Source organism: Chenopodium album, chromosome 23 (genome assembly GCF_948465745.1).
Source record: "Chenopodium album chromosome 23, dcCheAlbu1.1, whole genome shotgun sequence".
Classification (NCBI taxonomy): Eukaryota; Viridiplantae; Streptophyta; class Magnoliopsida; order Caryophyllales; family Amaranthaceae; genus Chenopodium; species Chenopodium album.
Window position 1 is genome coordinate 36,813,824 of NC_137856.1, and position 25,803 is coordinate 36,839,626.

Here is a 25,803-nt window from a genome sequence, read left to right on the forward strand (position 1 = left end):
CCTTTGCAATTATGTTTAGACATAACATTTGATCATTGATGCTAACTTTGCAACATTCTGTTTGAAAACATCTTAACCTATATTCCGTACTACGGAGTAACATCTGCAATTATTAGTTTCACAATATTTGATTTGTTTCACCATAAAATTAATGTTCGGCTCATATTTTATTTTGAAAATCGAAATGTGTTAACATCTCGATTTATTTTTACTTTTAGCAACCCTAAATTATCGTATCACCTCCCACATTTTTATCATATTTACACATTTATATTTACTTTTTTTTTAAATTACAATTTCTCCTCATAGAGTTTATAATCAATGGATTTAAATGGAGGAATTAAATCACTTAAAGTAATTTTAAAATCAACCCCACCAATCCTTTTGGATATACCTAAAAGAAATCTAATATATATATATATATATATATATATAAAGGGGAGTTTTTCCCCGAGTTTTTAGAGAGCCACGTAGGATCTAATTTTCTTAGCGCGCCATGTAGGATTATAATTCTTAGTATTAGCCAATTAAATAAGAGATTATTAATTTCTTTTAGAATTAAATAATTCAAATGTCACGTAAGCAAAATTGACGAATGAAATTTTTAAGTTTAAATTAATTAAACATTAAATATTATCTTTTAATATTAGGAATTTTATCTAAATATATAACAAATTTTAGCTCATAAATACCAAAAAAAAAAAAAAAAAAAAAAAAATTCAAACAAACCGTGCATCGCAAGGGCTTCATCTAGTTTATTTGTATTGGGAATTGATAAGAAATGATGATAAAAATAGCAGTTTGTTATAGGCCATGTGTAACAAATTTTGTTGATGACTAAGCGCAGCTACATTCAAGCAATTAATTACTATTATAATTTGTCTCATATTATCGTACTATCTATCAATCTTCTATTCGTATTAGTTAATCATCTAATAATGTAAACCAAAATTCATAAGAAACTCCGATCATACATAACGTTTACTGACTAATTTCGTGTTCCCCTGAAATAAAAAGATGCAATTTCTTTAAGGAAATTAGGAACTGAATTGAAATTAAGTAAATGTAAACATGCTTTAAATTAGAAATATTTTTTCTTTCAAAAAAAAAAAAAAATTAGAAATATAAAATTACACTCGTATATGTAAAATGAAAACGATATGTTGTCACCTTCAAAATGACAAAAATCATATAATTGACCAAATACCAACCTTGGCCTTTATTATTTGCCCACATTAATAATGTGACATTGGGTATAAAAGAGCAATAAATAAAAACGACACAATAGATTTGACAATCAAAGTTGAAGACTACGGGCCTGTTCATATTTACTGAACTGAGCTGAACTGAACTGAACTGATTGGAGCTGAACTGAACTGAACTGAACTGAATTAAGCTGAAATGAATATTTTATGTGAGAGGGAAATTAAGAGCTGAACTGAACTGAACTGAACTGAACTGATTGGAACTGAACTGAACTGAACTGAACTGATTGGAACTGAACTGAACTGAACTGAACTGATTGGAACTGAACTGAACTGAACTGATTGGAGCTGAACTGAACTGAAATTAATTAAATATGAACAGGCCCGTATAAATATATTCACAATATCAAAACCACAATAATTTTTTTTTTTTTTTTTTTTTTTTTTTTTTTTTTTTTTTTTTTTTGTAATGTAACATAACAAGAATCCACGTGACGTGACAAAATAGAGTCCATAGCCTCTAACTACTCGCCCTTAAATCCTCCCAACGATATACCAGCTTCCTTCGGCGCTCATTTTGCCTTCTCTATTTATTCACTTTTTTCCGCTCAAAACACAACTAACCAACACATCACATTTCATTTCATTTTATTTTATTTTTAATTTTATTTTTAGAGAGAGAAATTAAACTCCCCTAAAATCAAAAATCAGAAATCCAAATGGAGGCACCGTTGTTAAACGGCGTTGATTCGTCGGAGCCGATTATCGCCGCCGTAAATGTTCCCGGAGAAGACGGAGATTATCCACCGGTAACGAGTTTGAAGGATGCGACGTCGGTTTATTGGTCGGAATCCGTGAAACTGTGGAAAATTGGTGGTCCATTAGTGTTCAATATACTATGTCAGTTTGGTACTAATTCGCTCACTAATATCTTCGTTGGACATATTGGAGACCTTGAGCTTTCTGCTATCTCCATTTCTCTCTCTGTTATCGGAACTTTCTCCTTCGGATTTCTGGTTTTCACTCTTTAACTTTTCTCTTCATTTTGGTTTTGTTAGTTGTTTTGACAAATTGATTGGTTTCATGTTGTCGTGATTATGTGATGTGTGATATGTCTTATGGTGTAAGTGCAAGGGTTTTGGTTCGCGGAATTTTGGTATGAGGTATTGGTTTGGTAAGGGAACACCGCTAACACGTATACCATGTGTTGTTGATTCACAAAATTTAACTCGTATTCCTTTTGTCTTGTTTGTCCCGATTTCCTTTTTTAACTCGACACTTTTAAATTTGTTCATTACTAGCTACTTTTGGTTAGGAGACTACAATTCTAATCTCATGTTAACAATTTAACTCGGCACTACATTTTTAATCTCACGCCAATAGTTACATATGGTGATAATCGCTCTACTTTTCTCTCTTATCAATTTTTTCCAACCAAAATTTAAAGCGTGACTTTATGCTAACGAAGTGTCTACCCTGATTTCATTCATGATTTCAAAACCATACTACGGAATACTTGTTAGCCAAATGACGGATGACTTTTCAACGGCTACAATAAAATTGTGGTCATTGTAATAAGTTTTAATCTAGACCATTTATTTTAAAGAATCAATCCTGTCCATTTAATTATCTAATTGACTTAGTTTTTTTTTTTTTTAAAGAAAACATATATATATATATATATATATATATATATATATATAAGTTTGTATTTTTCATGATTTGATTCAAAACGGTTTTTCACGTATTCTTGTTGATCTGGAGAACAAATTAAGTTTGTATTTTTCATGATTTGATTCAAAACGGTTTTTCACGTATTCTTGTTGATCTGGAGAACAAATGATATACCTGCAATTCATAAGATCAAACCAATGAAATCTCCATCAAACATGCATTAGTATGTGATCTTTAATATCGACAATTTATTTTTGTGTAATCGAAATATTAACGTATGGATAGCAATAAACAATTAAACACCATATGTTTAGGTTTCTCGGCAAAAACTAAACTACAGAAAAGAATAGAAGAAATTGAAGAAGTGAATTAAAAACTCGTCAAATCAGATTAGTGATATTTTATCAGAATTTTCCAATGGGATTCATTCCTTAAACATATTTTTTCGAACTAAAACGAAGAATTTACTGCATTCATTTAAAAAAAAAAAAACAAACTAATTTTATATCTTAAAAGTCAACTAAATGAATGGATAAGATGAGTCTTATAAATTGAAGGGTTGAGATTCACTCATTATAATAGCCACAATTTTAGTGTAGCCATTGCAAAACTATCCCCAAATGACCCCTAATAGTATTGGAGAATAATGTCTATATGTGATTATAGTACATATTTTTTTCTAAGAAAATACTCAAAGTTTCCCATTGTGATGTATAGAATGTCTTAAAGATCCGTAAATAAATAATAATGAATCGAAAATAATTACTCTGGTTAAGATGGTAATTAATTTTTGATTCGGCATTTGTTTAGTTTTTGTCATTGTGTTAATGAATTAATGATTACTTATTATTATGGAAAACTTACAACTATTAGCCGACATTGTACTCTTAGAGTTGGTAAGGGTTGTTTGTGCTATTGTTACAATTCTTCATGGGTCCTTATGAAATTATATAAGGTGTAAAAGTCATAATCTTAATTGTTGTTTGTTATTTGCCTTCGTTTAAGGTGTCGTTATCTATGATTTTGATCATTAGAATTTAGAAGGTACTGTACCTTACTTCATTCATTGACATTGGGGTGCAATAGTGTGAATGTGTGATTAAGTGATAAGAAATGAAAAGTAATCCTTTTATTTTGTACTTTGTATAAAGTCTGAGATTTGACTTTTATATACAGTACTATGTATAGTAGTATTACTTTGTTTTTTTGAAGTCCACAAAATTACCATTTGATTCAACTTGAAAATTATTTTCATACTTATAATAATCATCAACATATGTATACTAAAGAGCAATCAAGTTATGAACCATTATCAGAGTTTTACCTCGAAAATACTGTGTCTTGTATATCGAAACAGATGAAGTGTTAATCAACTTTTAATATCACTGTAACCGCTAATTTTCTATTAAGTATATTATCAACCATAATTGAAGTTTTGTTATTGAAGATTAGTTTTTGTTTTATCAACTCTACTACCAGTATCAGGGTTTTGTTTCTAGTAAGTCAGTAGCTTACTTTATACTGACATCTGGAATTTTTTGACAGATATCTTATAGTATTAATCATAATTTGGCTCTTCCCTTCCTTGAGTTTCCTTGGGTTGACTTATTAATTTTGTCTAACTACAAATTGTTTGCTAGTATGAATCATAACAGCTAAAGGACCATTGTTTTTGTAATATAAATAAATTTTGTCACTTATGTGTATATACAAAATAGTGTTTTCTTGTATTGGCATAAGCCCTGTGATGTTAGGATTATTGGTTTGTGTAAATTTTCTTTTGCCAACCTTGTAATTTTTTGTAAATTTGAAATGGTTGTTTGGTCCACAAATTAGTGGCCAAACTGGGATGGATTTGAGTAAATAAGCATCTGTCTCTGGTACATGAACGTGGTCCATGCTTTTGACCGTGTCTGTTTTCATATTTAGATGATCTAAGTTATGTATGGCTGCATACCATAGTTTAGTACCTGGTATATTTCTACTGCATTGTTAATTTTGACAGTGTCCATACATGTCTTAGTTCCTTAATGTCAAAGAGCATATGGTAAATGAACAATGGTAAAATTCGAGAATGTGGAAGCTCCAGCTATGTATTTAAGATGAAATTCTAGTTAACTTGTAGATTCCTTCCATCTCTTGATGGAATTATTGTCTATAATTTGCATGAAGTTTGAAGAGAGTGAAATAACCAGAAGAAGATAGTGGCCCGTTGGATAGTTGGATGTGGGATCCAACTTTAGAGTCTAAAGTAAAGTGGAAAAACTTATGATGTAGTACTAAACATGAAAATATGGTTTTTTAAGACAAGATTTCTTCTTTGGAAGTGTTGTGCTATTAAAGTCTTTGGAGAATTAATCGAGATTCTGACATTTGGACCATTTGGTTGGCCCATATTATAATCAGTCTGAGCACATTTCAATGTCTAGTAATCTAGTATATACCCTTTTGCTGTCCTGCTGCAACTAATTATAATTAACTAATGGCATTTCATTATGCCCTTGGTCAATTTCATTCTATCTTTATAAGACATTCTGTTTGAGGAGCTTTTGAGTACTAGATTTTGTTTCAGACTGTTATGGGATACATGACTAATTGCCCTCGGGCTCTCTCATAAGTACGTAATAAGTGCAACTGATCATTGAATACGCCCAAACTGATTTTTGATTCTTCAATATAATCTCAAATTACCATGTTAGACAGTCTACACTGCTAGGAATTAACTAGCCTGTAAGAAAACTCAGAGTATAACAAAAGGATTTAGAGGAAGAAAAAGGATAGATTGTATTGATGTTTAGCAAAGTTCAATCAATACACCTTTCATTCGAGAGGAAAGGAGCTCTCCCAAAACTAAGCCAAGCTTAACAATAATTTTCTGGATGATTATTAACCCTCCTAATGAGTCCTATTTATAGAAAAAGTCTCATAACTAACTCTAACTTATTCCCCAAGACACTCCTAATAGGCTATGACTAATTTGCCCCTCCCTCAAATATTGATTCCTTGCATACACTTATACTCTCCAACATGGGTACGGATACTTGACCCAGGATTTGGATCAAGTACATGAATTGTACATGAAATATCCAAGTTTAATTCCTAGAAATGTACATATAACAGACTTAGGGCTGACTTTGAGCTGCATGGCACTGATAGGCCGGCCATCTAGGTATATGTTATAAAATATACATCTTAAATGGGGTATATGGCAAGTTATAAGCATGCACACCAAAGTGATTATGGCAATAAAGGTCAGACATTTTATATTCATCATCGAAATGTTACCACTAGCTACATCCCCGGAAAGCCTCAGTTACTACTTATACCTAATAAACACTAGGGGGCATACAGTTAGCCAATATTAAGTATTTCATATCTAAGTTTCTTTTATCTTTATCAAATTTCTTTCCTTACTTGAAGGACTGGATATGTTACATTATTTTTCTAGAATTGTATCTTTTGAGATTTAAAGGGATCTAAAATTGTTGTTGAATATTGTAGCTTGGTATGGGGAGCGCACTTGAGACATTGTGTGGCCAAGCTTTTGGTGCCGGACAAGTTTTTATGCTTGGAATTTACATGCAACGCTCTTGGATTATCCTGTTGATGAGCTGTCTTGTACTGTTACCTGTATACGTCTTCGCTGCACCATTATTAAAGCTTCTAGGACAGGACCATGATATAGCTGTTCTTGCTGGAAAGTTTACCCTTCTCACCATACCACAGCTATTCTCTCTGGCTATCAATTTTCCTACTCAAAAATTCTTACAAGCCCAGAGCAAGGTTGATGTACTGGCTTGGATTGGGTTTTTGGCTCTAATTGAACATGTGGTGCTTCTCTGGCTTTTCATTACTGTATTTGGCTGGGGTCTACTAGGGGCTGCAGCAGCTTTTAACATCACAAGCTGGTTGGTTGCAATAGCCCAATTAGTATATGTTTTTGGTTGGTGCAAGGACTCTTGGTCAGGGTTTTCATGGGCAGCTTTCAAGGAGATATGGGCCTTTGTTAGGCTTTCAATTGCCTCTGCTGTTATGCTTTGCCTTGAAATCTGGTATATGATGAGCATAACACTCCTAGCCGGTCACCTTTCAAATGCTGTGATTGCTGTAGGGTCCTTATCTATCTGGTGAGTTGCTGAAACAATGCATTACATTTTATGTTGCCAATGTACACTCCAATGTTTTTTTTCTTTCTTTTTCCTTTTATTATAGAATTAGTAGATCCAAAATTTCTAATCATTCCTTTGAAGCACAGCAGTTATCGGGGAGATGTACAGTTGTATATTGGATATTCTTTGATTAATGTCTTTAAATACCTCTTGATCCTGAAAAAAGTCGTTAATGCAATTCACTTAATTTTGTTTCAGCATGAATATAAATGGAATAGAAGCTATGATATTCATTGGAATAAATGCTGCTATAAGGTAAATTCTGTACTTTGTTAGAAACTATTGATGCCTTTAATTCATTTGTTTTGTTACTTGGATTATGCAATTTAGAAGAGACTATGTTGACTCAAAATTTCATTTGCACTTCAAGTTGTTACTTTACTATTTAAAAATATGATTAAGATGCTATGACTGGCTGTTGTAAATTTTTTATCTTTAATTTTCTGAAGTGGTTTTGCTCTCTTAACTCTAGTGTTCGTGTATCAAATGAGCTTGGATTGCTGCATCCAAGGGCAGCCAAGTATAGCGTCTGTGTTGCAGTTGTCCAGTCTCTCTTCATTGGGCTTTTGTGCATGGTGGTCATCCTTGTTGCTAGAGACGATTTTGCTGTTATTTTCACTGACAGCAAGGTATTGCAGCAAGCAGTTTCCAGATTAGCTTGGCTTCTTGGTGTGACTATGGTTCTTAACAGCATTCAGCCTGTCATTTCAGGTATCGAACTTACATGTATAACTATTTTCTATATGTCTCGAATTTGCAGCAGAGTTTCTGTCCAAGCAACACACAACTGATGAAAATATGGAATTCTGAACAATAGTCATTTCTCAAAGTTTTAGCAGTGACCCGTCAACAATCTGTTTCTTTATTCAATTATAAATTGCTTATAATTTTTGTAGGAGTGGCTGTTGGAGGGGGATGGCAAGGTACTGTTGCAAATCTAAACTTAGCTTGCTATTATGCTTTTGGGCTACCACTTGCTATTATTCTTGGTTATGTAGCAGATTTTGGAGTAATGGTATGGAAATTTCCTTTAGCAATTATGGACCTTTCCTTTTCCCTTAGCAATCCCAGCTAGTTGCTGATATATGTTCCATCGATAATAGGGCATTTGGGCGGGCATGATTACTGGAACTGCCCTGCAGACGTTAATTCTACTCATCATTCTCTACCGAACAAACTGGACAAAAGAGGTAAGTTTGACAAAGCTTTCATTTGCTTTCATTTAGGGATTATATGCTCTTCACATTTAGATCCAGGGGACAACTGTTTTAAAGGAATAGATATTCGTATCTATTACATTGTAAAATCCCTTCAATTACCATTGTCGGATAACTCGATGCTTCCAGATAGCTTTTAGGTTTAACTGTTTAAGACATGCAATGTTTTCATGAACCTCCCAAATCAGAAATTTGTGGCAGAGCCCTTATATCAACTGCCTGTCATAGGCATAATTCATGGTTGTCATTCCTTGTTAAGTTTATTATTTTCACATGTAAACAAATCACACTTCCATGCTTGGTATAGTAATTGCATATTTGCTTGGTTAGATATTTTTGGCTTATGTGGTCTAGGATTTTCTTTAACTACGTTCCTAAAACTTGGCTTCTGCTGTTGGATGAGATACTGGTCCAAGTTAAACATCTGAAACGTGGCCATATTATGAAAAGCTCTGCATGTTTTACTTCAAACCCTAAAATTAGTGTCAAGTGTCATTACATGTTAAATACTCTAACATACTTATGTGGAATTGTGGAGTATCTTATATGGAAGTTTGAGATAAAATGACAAGCTTAATATTCTAGTAATGTATCTCTCCGGCATTTTTATTATAGCCACTGGAACCTTACACATACTATAAGGTTGTTTACTTGCATCTGAACAAATAAACCCACCTTAGGTAAAATTGTGTTGCAGTTGGTGGCTGATAGTAAATACAAGGAGTGGCTGCTGTCACCTACTCGAAATGTTCTGTTTAGATTTACAAGGAATGTAATGTGCAGGTTGAGGAAACAAGTAGCCGTATGCGGAAGTGGGGTGGCCAGGAGATCAAGACAGATAAGATTGTTGACAGCATATGACTGACTTATAGTTAGTGATGTCGACTTAATGCACTCGACGTTCAACTGTCGGAGTTTTGGATCTTTTGACCGGAGCTTTCTTGCCAATGCTGTGTTGTCTAAGAGAGTTGCAATCACTGTGCTGGTGAGAATAAAAGTTTATTTCACATAATGTGAAGTTACCAGATCTCTACTCCATTTTCCTAACTGCTGTTCTGAAGGAGATTTGCTCATTAAACTAGGGCATTGCTAATCTAGAAGCCGAAGCAAGATCGTTGTTGGAAATTATTGTGATTTCATAATTGAGCTGCAATTCCTTTAGTTAAACATGTATTATTGCACATATTTGCAGCAGATATGGAATCAATCTACTCTCGATCTCATCCTCACCCTTTAATCGAAACATCTTCATGAAATTAAACATTTATATTTTGAGATTGAGCCTATCATAAAATAGTAGAGGTATCCCTTTTTTCCCCTCTAGCATTCTTCATTCATGCAGTACTCTGAACTAGAGAATATGAATCACAGACCTAAAGATCCAACATAATGTAGCCAATCTTACACGATGAGATCCATAAGTCACTACGTCGAGGACATGTAAGTTTTATTTAGAACGAAACTGATTATTGAAAGATTAATGTTAAGTGTTCTGTGCACATTAATTACCATGGTGTAGTCCAAAATTACAAATAGCAATACTCATCAGTAATTCAGTCAGGGTAATTACTGAACACTTAAGGAGAAGCACTGTACAAAGTAAATGCCATCACTTGGGTAAATTACATAATTGAATATCAATGAACAAATTCTAAAAGCTACTCCGTAATAATTTATTATAAGATTTACTTTGTATAAATATTTGTGTAATTTTGTTTTTTTACATATACACTTAAATAGTTAAATGTGCTTGTACTAAATCCGACACCAGGAATATTAAGGAATAAATTCAACAATATTTTAACAAGAAGGTGCTTGACTATTGTTTCAATTTATTTTATATAAAAGTGTGTATATAATAATTGCTGTAATTACCACTAAGTCAGGATGGCCGAGTGGTCTAAGGCGCCAGACTCAAGTTCTGGTCTTCGAAAGAGGGCGTGGGTTCAAATCCCACTTCTGACATTTTATCATCCCTTTTTTTTTAATGTCTTTTATAAACAAATGGTGTAATTGGTGTCACAATACAATCAACAAAAATTGTATACCAGAATCATAAAGATTTATGCACAAAACAAACATTGAAAAATGGAGATCAAATACTATAAAAAGGCGATATCTTTTATTACTCTTGCAAATTCATTATTGAAAACAACACATAGATCTTCCACCTATATGGTGGGGTGGATCCAGACAGGGAGAGGCGGAGGAAGTTCCTCAGGTTCAGGAGACGGTGTATAATTATACAGGATTATTTTGTTCATCATCACATATATACCACTGTCGTCATGGCCTTGGTACTGATGAAGGCGACGATTCATAGTACTACCATCAGGGTAATCATCAGTGAAGTAAACTGAGTTAGGAATGAGATCAGGAAAATCAGCGGCTTTGACATAGAATGAGCTGTCATCTCCCAAGAACAATGCACCATTGCCGATGTTTTTAGCCATTATCCAGTCTGAATGATTCGTCAACTGGTAAATCAGAAAACAGATGGTGTCTACAAAAGGCGTACCATCAGGATTAGTCAGAGTATGCACCATCCTTACTGCTTGCAGGATGGTTAATCCATCATCTAATTCCACCATGTATCTTCGCGTTGATTCTGCAAGCGCGCCTACAACAGTCTCAGTCATCACCTGGCAAGCCCGGCTGTTGAAATTCACATTACATATGTAGGCCTCGCCCCTGGAATCAAGTGCAATAAAATAGCGGCCTAGATTATATATGATATCACAGAAGGTGGATCCATTTCGGGGGTCATGCACGTATATCCAACTTGCATCCCCTGCCTTGTAATAAGCCAAGCTTTTTCTTTCGTTGTGGATCACCAAAACAATGAAATCAGAACAGGATAAAGGATCGGCTGACAGTATAGCCTTACTGATGTATAAATCAGTATAGAAGTCGCGTTGAAGGATGGGATTGATTTTTCCTTCTGGCAGAAATGCAGGGAGTTTGATGGTTCCCTTGCTAAATCCAAAGTAGAACGGATTGTATAAAGTTATCACGAAAGACAGACTATCGATATAGATAAGCCAGCCATGAGAAGAGCCAATGCACCTGCTATTGACAGGTATTGATAACTTCAGATCATAAATTTCTCCTTTAGGGAGGCTATAGAGATTGCGCGAATTCTCATTGCTGTCATCTGTTGGTATCAGAAGCATAGGAGCGCGTCTGCTGAAGGACATTTTGGGAGTGATGTTTAGTAATGTGAGTTTGCGTTTAGAGACAGAATACCAATTACTGCAAACGCAGCCAAATGAAATGATGTCTGACAGCAGCAGGTGGCTTAAGATCAGCAGAAGCACATCTTCTGCCATGAAAGCCCAGTTGGGCATTTCAGAAGACGAGTTTTGGGAAGACATTGCTAAGATGTGTTTTGAAAATGAAAGGCTGTGAAAGAGTACAGGACATTGAAAATACACACACATATATATATACACAAAAAAAAAAAAAAAAAAAAAAAAAAAAAAAAGCTTAGTAAAGAATTTGCTGGAATGGATTTACATCCTAAGTAACAGCAAATAATATTACTGTACGTGCTTAATCATCACTTGTTTAAAAATTTAAACTGTTGTTACGTACGAATTAATTTTATAAACATGCACGTACCGTTAGGCTAACCTAATACCGAACTTTTCCTAAGGAAAGATCAGTTCACTAAGATGCATTCGATTTAGAAGTGTATGTTCTCGTGTATTTCTTACTGATAATGGTTAATTTGTAACCGATATGCAATGCTTAATTGTTAAGAACCAGCACAATTACATCTCAAGTCCACTTTTATGAAATCAGGTACTTGATTTTTTTTTTTTACTGATTTCTGATGCACTAGTCGTTACAAAGTGTGAACATTGCATTATTAGCATCACATTTATGATTTCATAACACTTGTTACTATGATTTCATTCACACTAAACAGATGCATTATATAAGCTTAATAAGGTAGAAAATATGCTATATATATGGAAGTATATCAGAAGTTATTAATTCCATTCAAATTCTTGGTCAAAACATTGTACACGTTGCAGTTCATAAATCAGGGGAGATCAACACAATAATGCATCATAATAATGAGAGTTTCTTAAGATACGTTGGACTTAGAAGAATATGAGAAACGATTTATACAGAACTAAATGGCTAGCATTCTAGCAAATGATAATATCGCGAACAAGCTTATAGCACGACAACTTAAAAGAACTAGATGATAATATGATATATTTACAGACTGATTTTAACATCAACTATAGGACTAAAAGTTTATATGACTTCAATATAATGTCATGTTTATTATTAAATTAAAACACGAATGTAATCTTTTAAAGCCGCTATTTTCACTAGATAGTTGGTAGGATCCAAACTGGTGGTGGCATGTGATATTTCTCCAGAAGAGGAATGTCCAATGTCTCGATTGATTTATCATCCAATCGATACACACCAATGTCAAGAGGGCCAGTAAATTGGTACGGATTGAGCAGCATAGCATCCGTATCATGATAATCATCAGTGAAATAAATTGAATTTGCCCTGCATCCGGGGTACTTAGAAGCCGTAACATAAAGAGAATGGTTATCTCCCAAAAACAATGCACCATCATTCAAATCCGTAACTAAAAACCAAACGGAATCACCATCTTCATTCACCTTATTCTCGAATAACAAGAAGCCAATAGTAATAATCGGACTACTTAAGGCACACATCCTAGTAGTCTTTAGCATCCTTATGACTTGTAATATAACTTTATTTGGTAATTCTACAATGTACCTTCGACAAAATGTTCCTAAGAGACCAAATTGTGGAGCACTAACCATTTGCAAGTCACAAGGAGGGTAGGCCTCATCTTCGATCTTACACGAGTAAACTTGTCCTAAGGTATTGACTGCCAAAAACCGGTCTTCTACATAAATAACATCCAAGAATACAGGGAGAGACCAAGCAATATATGTCCAATTTTCGGCACTTGGCTTCCAATAGGCCAACATTTTCATCTCACCATAGATAACCATCAAGACAAAATCGTTTGGACACGAAACAGGATCAGAGGATAAAACAGCTTTACATATAAAATACTCGGAATTAAAACCATAATTACCATGTTCTTTTTGCATTTCCACAGCTGCAGAAAACTGAGGAATTCGAATAATCCCTTTGTTGCTGCTACCAAAATAGAAAGGGTTTATGAGGATTACCTCGAAAGAGTCCTCATCGAGGGTGATTAGCCACCCATGAGAGGACCCGAAGATTCTTTTATTGGAAGGAACTCGAAGCTGAAGATCATAAACCTCGCCTTTATTGATGCTGTATACACTTCGGATGAAGTCATTGTTCTCTGTACATGGAAGAAGCAACATAGGAAGGTTTCGATTGAAGTACATGTTAGGACAGAATTTGAACTTTTGTAACGCGTTTTTTGCAACAGAATGCCAAGTAGTACAAACACTGCTAAACATGATCATGTCAGACAGGAGTAGGAGCTTGTTTAGCACAATGTACAGCAGGTCTCGAGGGAGACTTGACCAATCAATATCGGATTTAGAGGAGGCAGAGGCAGAGGCAGAGGCCAGGAGGAGGAGGGGGTTTTGGTGGTTGTCATATTTGAAGATTAACAGCTAGAAAGAAGAAAGATATGAGGAAGTTTGCACTTTTCATTGCATACATAGCTCCATTATATAGGTGAACAATGGTTACATACTAAGAAAGCAATCATCTAAGGCCTAAATCTACCTCGAATCGATGTTTTTTCTCTGTATCTGAACTGATTGCTGTGATCAATGCATCAAATTGTGTTCATACATCAAAGAAAAGGCTATCAAAAAAGATGATATACTTTAATAATAATAAGGCTACTAAACACTTAAGTTGCATGAGTATTAAGGATGATTTAATGATCTTATTTGATAGAATAATTAATGTGATAGAAAATGTTATAAGATAGCACTTGTTATGAGATAGGATTGTATCCTACATGATATAAATCTATAGGATTATTAACTTTTTATCAAGTCAATCACATCTCATAAGGTGCAATTTCGCGTTATGAATTATGTTGGACATACCATGTACTAAATTCAAATGAAAATTCTACGGTAGTTATCTTTAAAATTTCGGACAAATTTTGGAGTGGTCATTGCCAATAGTGTTCAATCTGTTCAAGGGAGGTTCACCATCTCGAAACTAAGCTTAGTTCACTTGTTAAAAATTCGGTTTTACATTTTGTAAATTGTAACCTTATCGTTCAAACTCTCAAAGCACATGTTGATACATTTATCCAATAAATTGTTATATGATTTAGGATTACTTTTCGTGTTTTTTTTTTTAAGTTGACACATTTCCTTTTAACACTTTTGTCAATGCATAAGTTTAATGATTAATGTATTAAACTCACACTACTAGAAAACAGGCTAATACCGACGGAAAATTTCCGTCGGAAACACCCTAAATTCCGTCGCAAATCGTGTTTCCGACGGAATTCCGTCGGAAATGGTTGTCGGAATATGGCTCGTCGGAAAAACGACCTTTTCCGACGAAAATTCCATCGGAAACACTATTCCGACGGAATTTTCTGTCGAAACATATTTTCAGGCACCACAATAATCCGTCGGAAAATTCCGACGAATTCAAATCCGTCGGAATTTTCCGACGACAATTCCGTCGGAAACTGCTTACATGAAATTAAAAAAACACGCCGCGCCACCACCGGCACGGCGTATCACCACCTCCAACCACCAAAATATCCCTAACCTCAACATCAGACTATCGTCCGTTCGCCACTACCACCAGCCCCTAACTAACCCCCCACCACCAGAACCACACACCACCAGCCCCACACCAGCCTACCTAACCCGTACCACTACCCACACCACCCAATTACCGAAACCTCCACCAGATCTACAACCCTTACAAACACCACCACCATACTCACACTCACCTTCAAACACCACCACCACCACAATCACACCAGCCCCTTCCCACCTTCAAACACCACCACCGACACCAATAAATCCCCCCAAAACAGAAAACTTAGTAAAAAAAAAACGAAAATTAACCCCAATAATCGAAAATTAACACAAAATACGAAAATTAAGAAAATAAAATTGAAAAAAACCACTAGATCTACATATTTTACAAGAATTTCATAAAGAAAATTGAAAAAAACGATGATTACACAACAAAAATTAAACGAATTATATAATTACACAATTATCTAATAAAATTTACAAAATAAATTTCGATTTTTCCGACGGATTTTCGGGTCCGTCGGAACCGTTCCGTCGGTATTTGACCTGATTCTTGTAGTGTCAAATTGGCTAGTGAAAGTTTAATTTAATGTTTTGAGAACCATAATTGTAACGTTTTGACCAGTTACCCAATTAACTATAAACCCTACTATTTTGTTTTGTTAAAGAATATTATCTATTTTAAACGTAGAGGGAGTAATTATGAGATTTTATATTAATATAGAATACTACGTACTCTACATTAGCATGTTTAGTAACGTGCAATAGAAAAAATAATAGAACTAAATGTACAGAAGTTTTTTGAGGTTTGAACTGAGAAGTGAAACGTTAGCTGATAAAGTAAAAATAAAAATATACAAAAAAAAATATTGAGGCAAGATCGCAAGAGTGCTAAGAGATTGTATATGTTCTTTTAAGTATAAACCCTAATCCAGGTGTTTTCCTAGGCTTGATGGGTTAATAACACTTTGGTCTTAATATTAGTAAGATTTAATTGCCACAAATACTCCCCTAAAAAAAAAAAAAGCCACAAATACAATTTGACTAGATTTGGGGATATTCGAGAAAACCCGCGCTGATGTTTATGTCAATTATTGAGAAAGAACAAAGATGTAATCGAGCTCGATACATGTGAACAAATAGTAAAATTGAATGCACCTTGTGATTTGCCCCTAGGTTGCTATATATTTCGCATATAGTAGTAATGAATGTCATTGGCAAATGGCAACTAGACCATGCGCCTTTGACTTTTACGCTTGACATAAAAGACCGTTTATGGACCTTTTAATGAACAGAGTTTAGGCTTATATATTGTTTACCATGGTCTCTAATACTCTCCACGAGTTCAATTGGGTCGGTGGAACCGTTCAATATTCCTTTAAACGGTCATTTTACCAGTTCACAACTTGAAGTGATTTCGTAAACTCAAGCCTACCACGGACGTTTATGACCACATATGATGATCATATATGGTTTCAAACGACATTATATGACCCGAGATGTAACCTGAGGGTCTCAAGGCTTTTCTCCACCGGGCCCCGAAACCTCAAAATTTCATCAAAAAGCTAAGCGTGGATTATAGCCTTCAATTTTGTAATATTTTGACCATTATTTGCCCGGAAATAAAAATTGTCGAGATGTTTACCATGGTCCCTAATACCCTCCGGGAGTCCAATTGGGTCGGTGGAACCATCCAATATGTCCTTAAACGGTCATTTTACCCGTTCACAACTTGAAATGATTTCGTAAAATCAAGCCTACCACGGACGTTTAAGACAACATATAATGATCAATATGTGGTTCCAAACGGAATTATATGACCCCGGGATATATCCCTTAGGATCTCAAGGCTTTTCGCCACCGGGACCCGAAACCTCAAAATTTCCTCAAAATGCGTGGATTATAGCCTTTAATTTTGTAATTATTGACCTTCTTTCGCTATTGCCAAGATGTTTACCATGGTCCCTAATACCCTCCAGGAGTATAATTGGGTCGGTGGAACCATCCAATATGCCCTTAAACGGTCATTTTACCCGTTCACAACTTGTAGTGATTTGGTAAACTCAAACCTACCACAGATCTTTATGATAACATATAATGATCATATATGGTTTCAAACGACATTATATGACCCCAAGTTGTATCCCTTAAGGTTTCAAGTCTTTTCGCCACCGTGCCCCGAAATCTCAAAATTTCTTCAAAAAACGTGGATTATAGCCTTCAATTATGCACTTTTTTGACCTTTTTTCACCCGAAAATAAAAATTGTTCAGATGGTTACCATGGTCCCTAATACCTTACAAGAGTCCAATTGGGTCGGTGAAACCATCCAATATGCCCTTAAACGGTCATTTTACCCGTTCACAACTTGAAGTGATTTCGTAAAATCAATCCTACCTCGGACATTTAAGACAACATGTAACGAACATATGTGGTTTCAAAACGGAATTTTATGACCCCGAGATGTATCCCTTAGGGTCTCAAGGATTTTCGCCATCGGGCCCCGAAACCTCAAAATTTCCTCAAAATGCGTGGATTATAGCCTTCGATTTTGTAATTTTTTGACTTTTTTTCGCCCGTAAATAAAAATTGCCGAAATGTTTACCATGGTCCTTAATCACCTCCAAGAGTCCAATTGGGTCGGTGAAACCATCCAATATGCCCTTAAACGATCATTTCACCCGTTCACAACTTGAAGTGATTTCGTAAAATCAAGCCTACCACGGACGTTACAGACAACATATAATGATCATATGTGGTTTCAAACGGAATTATATGACCCCGAGATGTATCCCTTTGGATCTCAAGGATTTTCCCCACTGGGATCGAAACATCAAAATTTCCTCAAAAAGCGTGGATTATAGCCTTTGATTTTGCACTTTTTTTATTACCTTTTTTCGCCCGTAAATAGAAATTGCCGAGATGTTTACCAAGGTCCCTAATAACCTCCAGCAGTCCAATTGGGTCGGTGGAACCATCCAATATGCCCTTAAACGATCATTTTACCCGTTCACAACTTGAAATGATTTCGTAAAATCAAGCCTACCATGGATGTTACAGACAACATATAATGATCATATGTGGTTTCAAACGGAATTATATGATCCTGAGATGTATCCCTTAGGATCTTAAGGCTTTTCGCCACCGGGCTCCGATACCTCAAAATTTCCTCAAAAAGCATGGATTATAGCCTTCGATTTTGTAATTTTTAGACCTTTTTTCGCTAGGAAATAAAAATTGCCGAGATGTTTACCATGGTCCCTAATACCCTCTAAGAATCCAATTGGGTCGGTGGAACCATCCAATATGCCCTTAAACGGTCATTTTACCCATTCACAAGTTGAAGTGACTTCGTAAACTCATGCTTACCACGTACGTTTATGACAAAATATAATGATCAAATTTGGTTTTAAAAGGCATTATTTAACCCCAAGATATATATACTCCAGGGTCTAAACACTTTTCACAATCGGACCCTGAAACCTCAAATTTCCTCAAAAAAACATGGATTATAGCCTTCAATTTTGTAATTTTTTGATCTTCTTTCGCTCGGAATTAATAATTGCCAAGATGTTTACCATGGTCCCTAAACCTTCCAAGAGTATAATTGGGTCGGTGGAACCATCCAATATGCCCTTAAACGGTCATTTTACCCGTTCATAACTTGTAGTAATTTCGTAAACTCAAGCCTATTACGGACATTTATGACAACATATAATGATCATATATGGTTTCAAATGACATTATATGACCCCTAGTTGTATCCCTTAAGGTTTCAAGGCTTTTTGCCACCGTGCCCCGAAACCTCAAAATTTCCTCAAAATGGTGGATTATATTGCCTTCAATTATGCACTTTTTTGACCTTTTTTCGCCCGGAATTAAAAATTGTGGAGATGATTACCATGGTCCTTAATACCCTCTTAGAGTCCAATTAGATCGGTGGAACCATTCAATATGCCCTTAAACGGTCATTTTACCCGTTCACAACTTAAAATGATTTCGTAAAATCAAGTCCACCACAGACGTTTAAGACAACATATAATAATCATATGTGGTTTCAAACGAAATTATATGACCCCGAGATGTAACTCTTAGGTTCTCAAGGCTTTTCGCCACAGGGTCCCGAAATCTCAAAATTTCCTCAAAATGCGTGGATTATAGCCTTCAATTTTGTAGTTTTTTGACCTTCTTTCGCCCGTGAATTAAAATTGCAAAGATGTTTACCATGGTCCTTAATATCCTCCATGAGTCAAATTGGGTTGGTGGAACCATCCAACATGCCCATAAACAGTCATTTTACCTGTTCACAACTTATAGTGAGTTTGTAAACTCAAGCCTAACACGGAATTTTATGAAAAGATATAATGATCATGTATGGTTTCAAACGGAATTATATGACCCTGAGATGTATCCCTTAGAGTTAGGGGTGGAAATTCGGGTCAGTGGGTCGGGTTCGGGTTAGATTTCGGGTCGATTTCGGGTTATGCTTAGAACCAATAAAAAATAGTGTAAAACTTAATATTATTACGGAATATGAAATTTTGGTCAAATCGGGTCGAATTCGGATTATTCGGGTTCGGATCGGGTCGGGTTGGGGTTTCTCTCAGTAACTTTGGGCCGGGTTCGTTCGGGTTATCGGGTCGGGTCAGGGATTGCCAGCCCTACTTAGAGTATCCAGGCTTTTCGCCATCGGGCCTGAAACCTCAACATTCCTTAAAAAACGTAAATTATAGCCTTTTATTTTGTTATTTTTTGACTTTTTTTCGGCCGGAAAGAAAAATTGCCGAGATGTTTACCATGGACCATAATATCCTCCAGGAGTCAAATTGGGTCGGTGGAACCATCCAATATGCCCTTAAACGATCATTTTACCCGTTCATAAATTGTAGTGATTTCGTAAACTCAAGCTTACCATGAATGTTTATGACAACATATAATGATCATATATGTTTTCAAACGGCATTACTTGACCCCGAGATATAACCCTTAGAGTTTCAAGGTTTTTCGCTACCGTGCCCCGAAACTTCAAAATTTCCTCAAAAAGCGTGGATTATAGTATTATATTTTGTAATATTTTGACCTTTTTTAGGCCGGAAATGAAAATTGCCGAGATGTATACCATGGTCCCTTATATCCTTAGGGAGTCAAATTGGGTCAGTGGAACCATCCAATATGCCCTTAAACGGTCATTTAATTTTATCCTTTCACAACTTGAGGTGATTTCGTAAACTCAAGCCTACCACGTACGTATATGACAACATATAATGATCATATAAGGTTTTAAACGACATTATATGACCCCAAGATGTATCCCTTAGGGTTTCAAAGCTTTTCGTCACTGTGTCCCGAAACCTCAAAATTTCCTCAAAAAGCGTGGATTATAGCCTTCAATTTTGCACTTTTTTGATCTTTTTTCTCCCGGAAATAAAAGTTTTCGAGATATTTACCATGGTCCCTATTACATTCCGGGAGTCAAATTTGGTCGGTGGAACTATCCAATATGCCCTTAAACGGCCATTTTACCCGTTCACCACTTTTAGTGATTTCGAAAACTCAAGCCTAATACGGACGTTTATGAAAACATATAATGATCATATATGGTTTCAAACGGCATTATATAACCCCGAGATGTATCAGTTAGCGTTTCAAGACTTTTCCCCACCAGACCCCAAAACCTCAAAATTTCTTAAAAACGTAGATTATAGCCTTTAATTTTGTAATTTTTTTTTTCGCCCGATATAAAAATTGCCGAGATATTTACCATGGTCCCTAATATCTTCCAGGAGTCAAATTGGGTCGTTGAAACCATCCAATATGCCCTTAAACGATCATTTTACCCGTTCACAACTTGTGGTGATTGCGTAAACTCAAGCCTACCACGGACGTTTATGACAACATATAATGATCATATATGGTTTCAAACAACAATATATGACCTCGCGATATATCTCTTAGGGTCTCAACACTTTTTCCTTCCAGGCCCCGATACCTCAAAATTTCCTCTAAAAGTGTGGATTATAGCTAGAGCTGTCAAAAACTAACCCAACTCTAGAACCCGACCTTAATGGATAAAGATCTGAACCCGACCAATACTCGAACAATGGGTGAATATAGTGACTTGTAACCTGACCTGATCTTAACCGAAAACCCATGTGATTAAATACTTTATGACCTGAACCTGAACATGCCCCGACCTGATAGTAACCGTCAACCGATTTAATCCAACCCAAAAAACAATCTGAACCTGAACTAGTACTTGACTCAATTAAAACATGAACCCGAGTCATGGAAGGTTTAATAAAATTTTATATACCTTTTATTCAGCTTATATACTGGTATAATTCTGTAAACCTTCAATCCGATTTAATAAAATCTTTTGTTCAGCTTATTAACTTTTGTTCTCTATTACTCGTATTTAGGTTTAATAAAACCTTGATGATGCTTGATCAAATTATGGAAGGCATAATTATATAGTTTAACTTGGCCACATCGATATTTATTAGAATTGAACTTGAATCAGAACCCGACTCAACACTAATCCGAACCCGAATGTACCATCTTGTTAAACACATCCAAACCCGACTCAACACAACCCAAACCTGAAATTGAACCCGATCTGATTTTAACTCGAATTGAACCCGACCTATATCCGAAAAGGTAAGCGAACCGTTATAACTTGAACTGAAATTGACCTGCCCTGAACCTGATCTAAAGCTAGATTGACCCGACATTACCTAATCCTGATTCAACCCAAGACCTAATTTGACCCGACCCAAACCGACTTGAATACCCGAATTGACAACTCTATCTAGAGTAATTTTTAGTTAATATTTATGATTACGGTATTTAACTCACTAGTTTAAATGTACTTTTCTGGACAAAGCATAAATTCAAGAAAAGGAATACTAATAGTGAATGAATTCGATATGATCCAACTACATAAATAAATCTCACATATGAAAAAATAGAACTGTAGAAGCTACAATCGCCTCGAGTCTAGAGACTTGTATAGTTCAAATAGGTCGGATGCATAATTCCTGGGATCCTACGTATTTCAACGACACTGATAAATTCATAAAATATAATGATGCGTTCAAAAACCATAGGAGATAAATTACGAAACACTGATAGCAAAAATTCTATGATCCAACTACATTAACATAAAAAGTTCTGACAATGTATCTCACATGATTCATAGGTAACACTAAGTTGTACAAGAAGTTGACCATAGTCGCGGACTATACTAAGACTTTGGGTGATAAAAGAACTTAAGTTTTCTACTTCTCGGCCTTCTGCTTCTTGGGCACACGGTAAGCACCAACAACACAAGCATGGTCACGCTCAAATGGCTCAAGAGTGACTTGCTCCATGGGTTTGAATTGCTCTTGTTGTAGCTTCTTCACTTCCGCAGCAAAAACTGCTTCAGCAGGACTTGTTGAATCAATACAGTTGGCCTGCAATATTCAAACCAAATCCATTATATTGAGAAACAAGGATAAATAATACATGGGACCAAACAAGCTCTACGAAGAACAATGACAAACCTTAATGGATATAACAAAGTGGCCACCAGCTTTCAAGAAATATGTTGCATTGAGTGCCAAAATCCTAGCCTGTAAGAAAGAAAAACAGTGTGCCATGAGGACAAGCAACAGAATTCGTGCAATTCAACTTAACAATGCTGGAGTCATAAAAGCATGAAGAGTTGGTGATAACTCACCACCACAAGACCTTATAAAAGCCTGCTTTCAGGAGATAAAATAGTTCAATTCCACAAGTAAAAGACTAGTGTGAACTTAGTTGAATTCTAAAAATTCTGGAAATAAACAAGGGGGCTCATCTATAGAGCACATTCCACCCCACACTTAGTTGAATTCTAAAAATTCTGGAAATAAACAAGGGGGCTCATCTATAGAGCACATTCAATAAGAAGTGACGTGGAAAAAATTTATGGCATGTAGTACCAAGTAGATTATAAGCTCCATGAGGAAATAACAATTTATAGCAAGTAACAGAGTTTGAACTCTTCAAAAAAAATTAAGTCAAAACAGATATTTATAGGTAGGAAATTTTATAAAACACCAAGGACCACAAGTACTAATTTTCAAAATGAATTTGAAAGTCTAATAACCAATTAAGTAATATCATGGTACAAATAAAAGAGAGAAAAGGCATCATAAATATGTTGCACCATGTATAAATTAGGGATATAAAAGGATCAAGTTCCCATTTAATCTCCTCAAGGTAGGACAGAAAACACTAATGGCCGCACCAATATGACCATTACACTATAATCTCAAAGCCAAACTTGGAAATTAATACTGTCTGCAACAACCACTACTACCACAGCAGCAACTTGAGCAAGTTATTTCTGATACTCTAATGATCACAAGTAAAATGTATGTATGATTAAAAAGAAGCAATAAGTGGAACATTAAGTGGTACAAAAAGGACAATGATTTATAGAACAAATTCAATATGATATAGATACTTGGAGTCTTAACAAGTTAAGATCATCAATTGAGTCTCATGTGAATAAAACAAAAACAGCAAAGTCATGATCTAGGTCCAGACAAAAACAAGCCATTCAACAAAATTCAGAAATATTAAGTAATTAAATACGGAGTACGAAATACATTTTGGCGCATCGGATAATCGGAGTTTACATCACCCAGTAAGTCTTGAAGGGGAATCCGATAAACTCATCAGATACTTAGTCATATTAATCTCAACTATTTAAGTCTAGTGCAAAAAGTTTGGACAAAAATTTCATGATTTAAAAACTTTGCATCAGATAATCGGAGTTTACATCACCCAGTAAGTCTTGAAGGGGAATCCGATAAACTCATCATATGCATGATTTAATGATAAGAGATAAGCAAAAAGAAAAAGAACTCCAAAAACAACAAACTTGGAAGATAGCTTTTAAAAAACAACTCAGAAATTTGAAGCATCGTTTTAGTTAGAAATGAATCAACACACCCAAAATCACCCTGCAACACCAAACAATATTTGTATTGGAAATGAGGAAAGTATAGATGTCATCACAAACCACTACAGCTATACACCGACACATAGAACAAGATCCAGGTCCAAAAAAATAAATTAATTATTACGCGGAAAGATCAACAAAATTATAAGCATGAGGAAGAAAACAGCTATAATAGAACTAGGTAAAAATGAGAAGTTAATTATTGAGCACAACACCAAGCTAGATCAATAAAAGAAATCAAGACCTGATCAGGCTGAGCAACATCAGAAAAGATCACATCAACCATGCCAACCAACATCCTGTATTTGGCTGGATGCCTAGCATCTTCTATGATAGGGATAACATTAGTTCTTTTCTTTGCCATGTTAACCAAATCTCTACCACTTCTGTGTGAGAATTCAACTGCATAGACAACACCCTCCTGCAAAAGAGAATGAATTGATCAAATCAAACTCTAAAATGAGCAAATATCTTTCTTAGTCATTCTACATTCGACAAGCCACTTACAGGGCCAACAAGATCAGACACATGGGACACTGTTGTTCCGGAAGCAGCACCGAGATACAAGACCTTGGCACCAGGTTGCTGCAAACACATACAAATTGAAGTTCCATCAGTCAATATACATTACACACTCAATTAATTAACTTTTTACAAAATTCACAAAATCAAATGCTTACAATCCAAATATTGTCAACACCACCAAGAATGGCAGCTGCCAACTTTGACCTAAAGGGATTCCAAACCCTGTATTCAACCTTTGTTCCATCTTCTTGCTGTAATAAAAAAAACAATGATTCAAAACACTAACAATATAACCCATAAAAACTTAAATAACATAAACCACATTATAGAATCCAATGCTGCCCCGACAAATTTAACATAGGTATGGATAATGGACAGGAGACACAGGACATTACTTTGAGCAAAAATCAACAAAATTTATTCACAGAAAAGCTCATAATTATAATTATAACTAACCAAAACAACCACCTAAATAAAATCATTTGAAAGAAATTCAAAATGAATCAAAAAGCAAACAACTTTTATAAATTTATATCCATAAAACATTAATATAACCATTAAGCAGCAATCTACCTCCTCATTTAAATAACAAAAAACTACCCAACAAACCGTATATCATAAATCATTAACACAATAACTTAACATAAAGTTTCATGTCCATAATCATAAAATTAAAAATTAAAGATGATAAAAATTAAATACCGGAACAGAGATTCTCTTCTCATTGTAAACAGAATCACCAGGAACCATATTCTTAGTAACAAGCGCATCTTCTTTACCCTTAGCAATGAACACACCCTTATGTCTATGTTGCTCAACAATAACTTTACTTCCACCTTTCATCCCTCCACCTCTTCCTCCTCCACCACGACCTCCGCCTCTTCCACGACCTCCTCTGTCACCTCTACCACCTCCTCTCGGCTTCATTATACCACCACGCGCACCCATTCCTCGGCCACCGCCGCCGCCGCCTCGACCTCCGAAACCACCGCCTCGTCCGCCGCCGAATCCACCTCTTCCTGTAACACAATATAACACAGTATTATATAAAAAAAAATCGAGAAAATTAAATCAGTAGAACGATAAATTGGAGGAATGAATTGGGGGAAAAGGGGATTTAGGGTTTACCTCCTCTTCCTGGTGGTGCCATCTTTGAGTAAGCAAGATTGCAGAGAAAATTAGGGTTTAAGGAGAATGGGGGAAAGAGGGTGGAGAAGACGACTGGGGGTTTAGAGAATGTTATAAAGGAGGTAGTGGAGTTTGATTTTAGGGTTTA

The 25,803-nt window shown here is 35.4% G+C and overlaps 4 protein-coding genes and 3 non-coding genes across 8 annotated transcripts; 2 read left to right on the forward strand and 5 right to left on the reverse strand.

The window, feature by feature from the left end:
• Positions 1-1,267: 1,267 nt before the first annotated feature.
• Positions 1,268-9,572, forward strand: LOC145607962 (protein DETOXIFICATION 35-like). 2 transcript variants are annotated; one of them, XM_081663558.1, is made up of 7 exons: positions 1,268-2,221; positions 6,381-7,006; positions 7,247-7,303; positions 7,521-7,759; positions 7,945-7,971; positions 8,152-8,238; positions 9,049-9,572. In XM_081663558.1, the coding sequence occupies exons 1-7, from the start codon at positions 1,925-1,927 to the stop codon at positions 9,051-9,053; spliced, it is 1,338 nt and encodes a 445-aa protein (XP_081519684.1). In that variant the 5' UTR covers positions 1,268-1,924; the 3' UTR covers positions 9,054-9,572. The 2 variants fall into 2 exon arrangements, with proteins under 2 accessions (XP_081519684.1, XP_081519683.1); XM_081663557.1 differs by having other exon boundaries at positions 1,269-2,221; positions 7,945-8,063; positions 9,049-9,568.
• A 574-nt stretch (positions 9,573-10,146) lies between these two features.
• On the forward strand, positions 10,147-10,230 carry TRNAL-CAA (transfer RNA leucine (anticodon CAA)). Its single transcript has one exon. It is a non-coding gene; the product is annotated as a tRNA-Leu (tRNA).
• A 206-nt stretch (positions 10,231-10,436) lies between these two features.
• On the reverse strand, positions 10,437-11,639 carry LOC145607539 (F-box protein SKIP23-like). Its single transcript, XM_081663161.1, has one exon. The coding sequence runs from the start codon at positions 11,637-11,639 to the stop codon at positions 10,437-10,439; it is 1,203 nt and encodes a 400-aa protein (XP_081519287.1).
• A 972-nt stretch (positions 11,640-12,611) lies between these two features.
• On the reverse strand, positions 12,612-13,730 carry LOC145607541 (F-box protein SKIP23-like). The gene has a single exon (XM_081663162.1). The coding sequence runs from the start codon at positions 13,728-13,730 to the stop codon at positions 12,612-12,614; it is 1,119 nt and encodes a 372-aa protein (XP_081519288.1).
• Positions 13,731-22,060: 8,330 nt separating this feature from the next.
• Positions 22,061-25,780, reverse strand: LOC145606763 (rRNA 2'-O-methyltransferase fibrillarin 1-like). Its single transcript, XM_081662590.1, has 7 exons — positions 25,656-25,780; positions 25,230-25,546; positions 24,683-24,778; positions 24,510-24,587; positions 24,247-24,423; positions 22,555-22,623; positions 22,061-22,464 (listed from the first exon to the last, which is right to left on the reverse strand). The coding sequence occupies exons 1-7, from the start codon at positions 25,675-25,677 to the stop codon at positions 22,288-22,290; spliced, it is 936 nt and encodes a 311-aa protein (XP_081518716.1). The 5' UTR covers positions 25,678-25,780; the 3' UTR covers positions 22,061-22,287.
• On the reverse strand, positions 23,654-23,725 carry LOC145609876 (small nucleolar RNA snoR60). Its single transcript, XR_014106149.1, has one exon. It is a non-coding gene; the product is annotated as a small nucleolar RNA snoR60 (small nucleolar RNA).
• On the reverse strand, positions 23,797-23,868 carry LOC145609875 (small nucleolar RNA snoR60). The gene has a single exon (XR_014106148.1). It is a non-coding gene; the product is annotated as a small nucleolar RNA snoR60 (small nucleolar RNA).
• Positions 25,781-25,803: the final 23 nt, after the last annotated feature.

Coding starts and splice junctions, on each gene's coding strand:
- LOC145607539 (XM_081663161.1), bottom strand. CDS start 11,639: ATGTCTTCCCAAAACTCGTCTTCTGAAATGCCCAACTGGGCTTTCATG.
- LOC145607962 (XM_081663557.1), top strand. CDS start 1,925: ATGGAGGCACCGTTGTTAAACGGCGTTGATTCGTCGGAGCCGATTATC. Junction 7,007..7,246: donor GTAGGGTCCTTATCTATCTG/GTGAGTTGCTGA, acceptor ATTTTGTTTCAG/CATGAATATAAATGGAATAG. Junction 7,304..7,520: donor GGAATAAATGCTGCTATAAG/GTAAATTCTGTA, acceptor TCTTAACTCTAG/TGTTCGTGTATCAAATGAGC.
- LOC145607541 (XM_081663162.1), bottom strand. CDS start 13,730: ATGATCATGTTTAGCAGTGTTTGTACTACTTGGCATTCTGTTGCAAAA.
- LOC145606763 (XM_081662590.1), bottom strand. CDS start 25,677: ATGGCACCACCAGGAAGAGGAG. Junction 24,588..24,682: donor GTGTTGACAATATTTGGATT/GTAAGCATTTGA, acceptor ATGTGTTTGCAG/CAACCTGGTGCCAAGGTCTT. Junction 22,624..24,246: donor ATGTTGCTCAGCCTGATCAG/GTCTTGATTTCT, acceptor TCTTTCTTACAG/GCTAGGATTTTGGCACTCAA.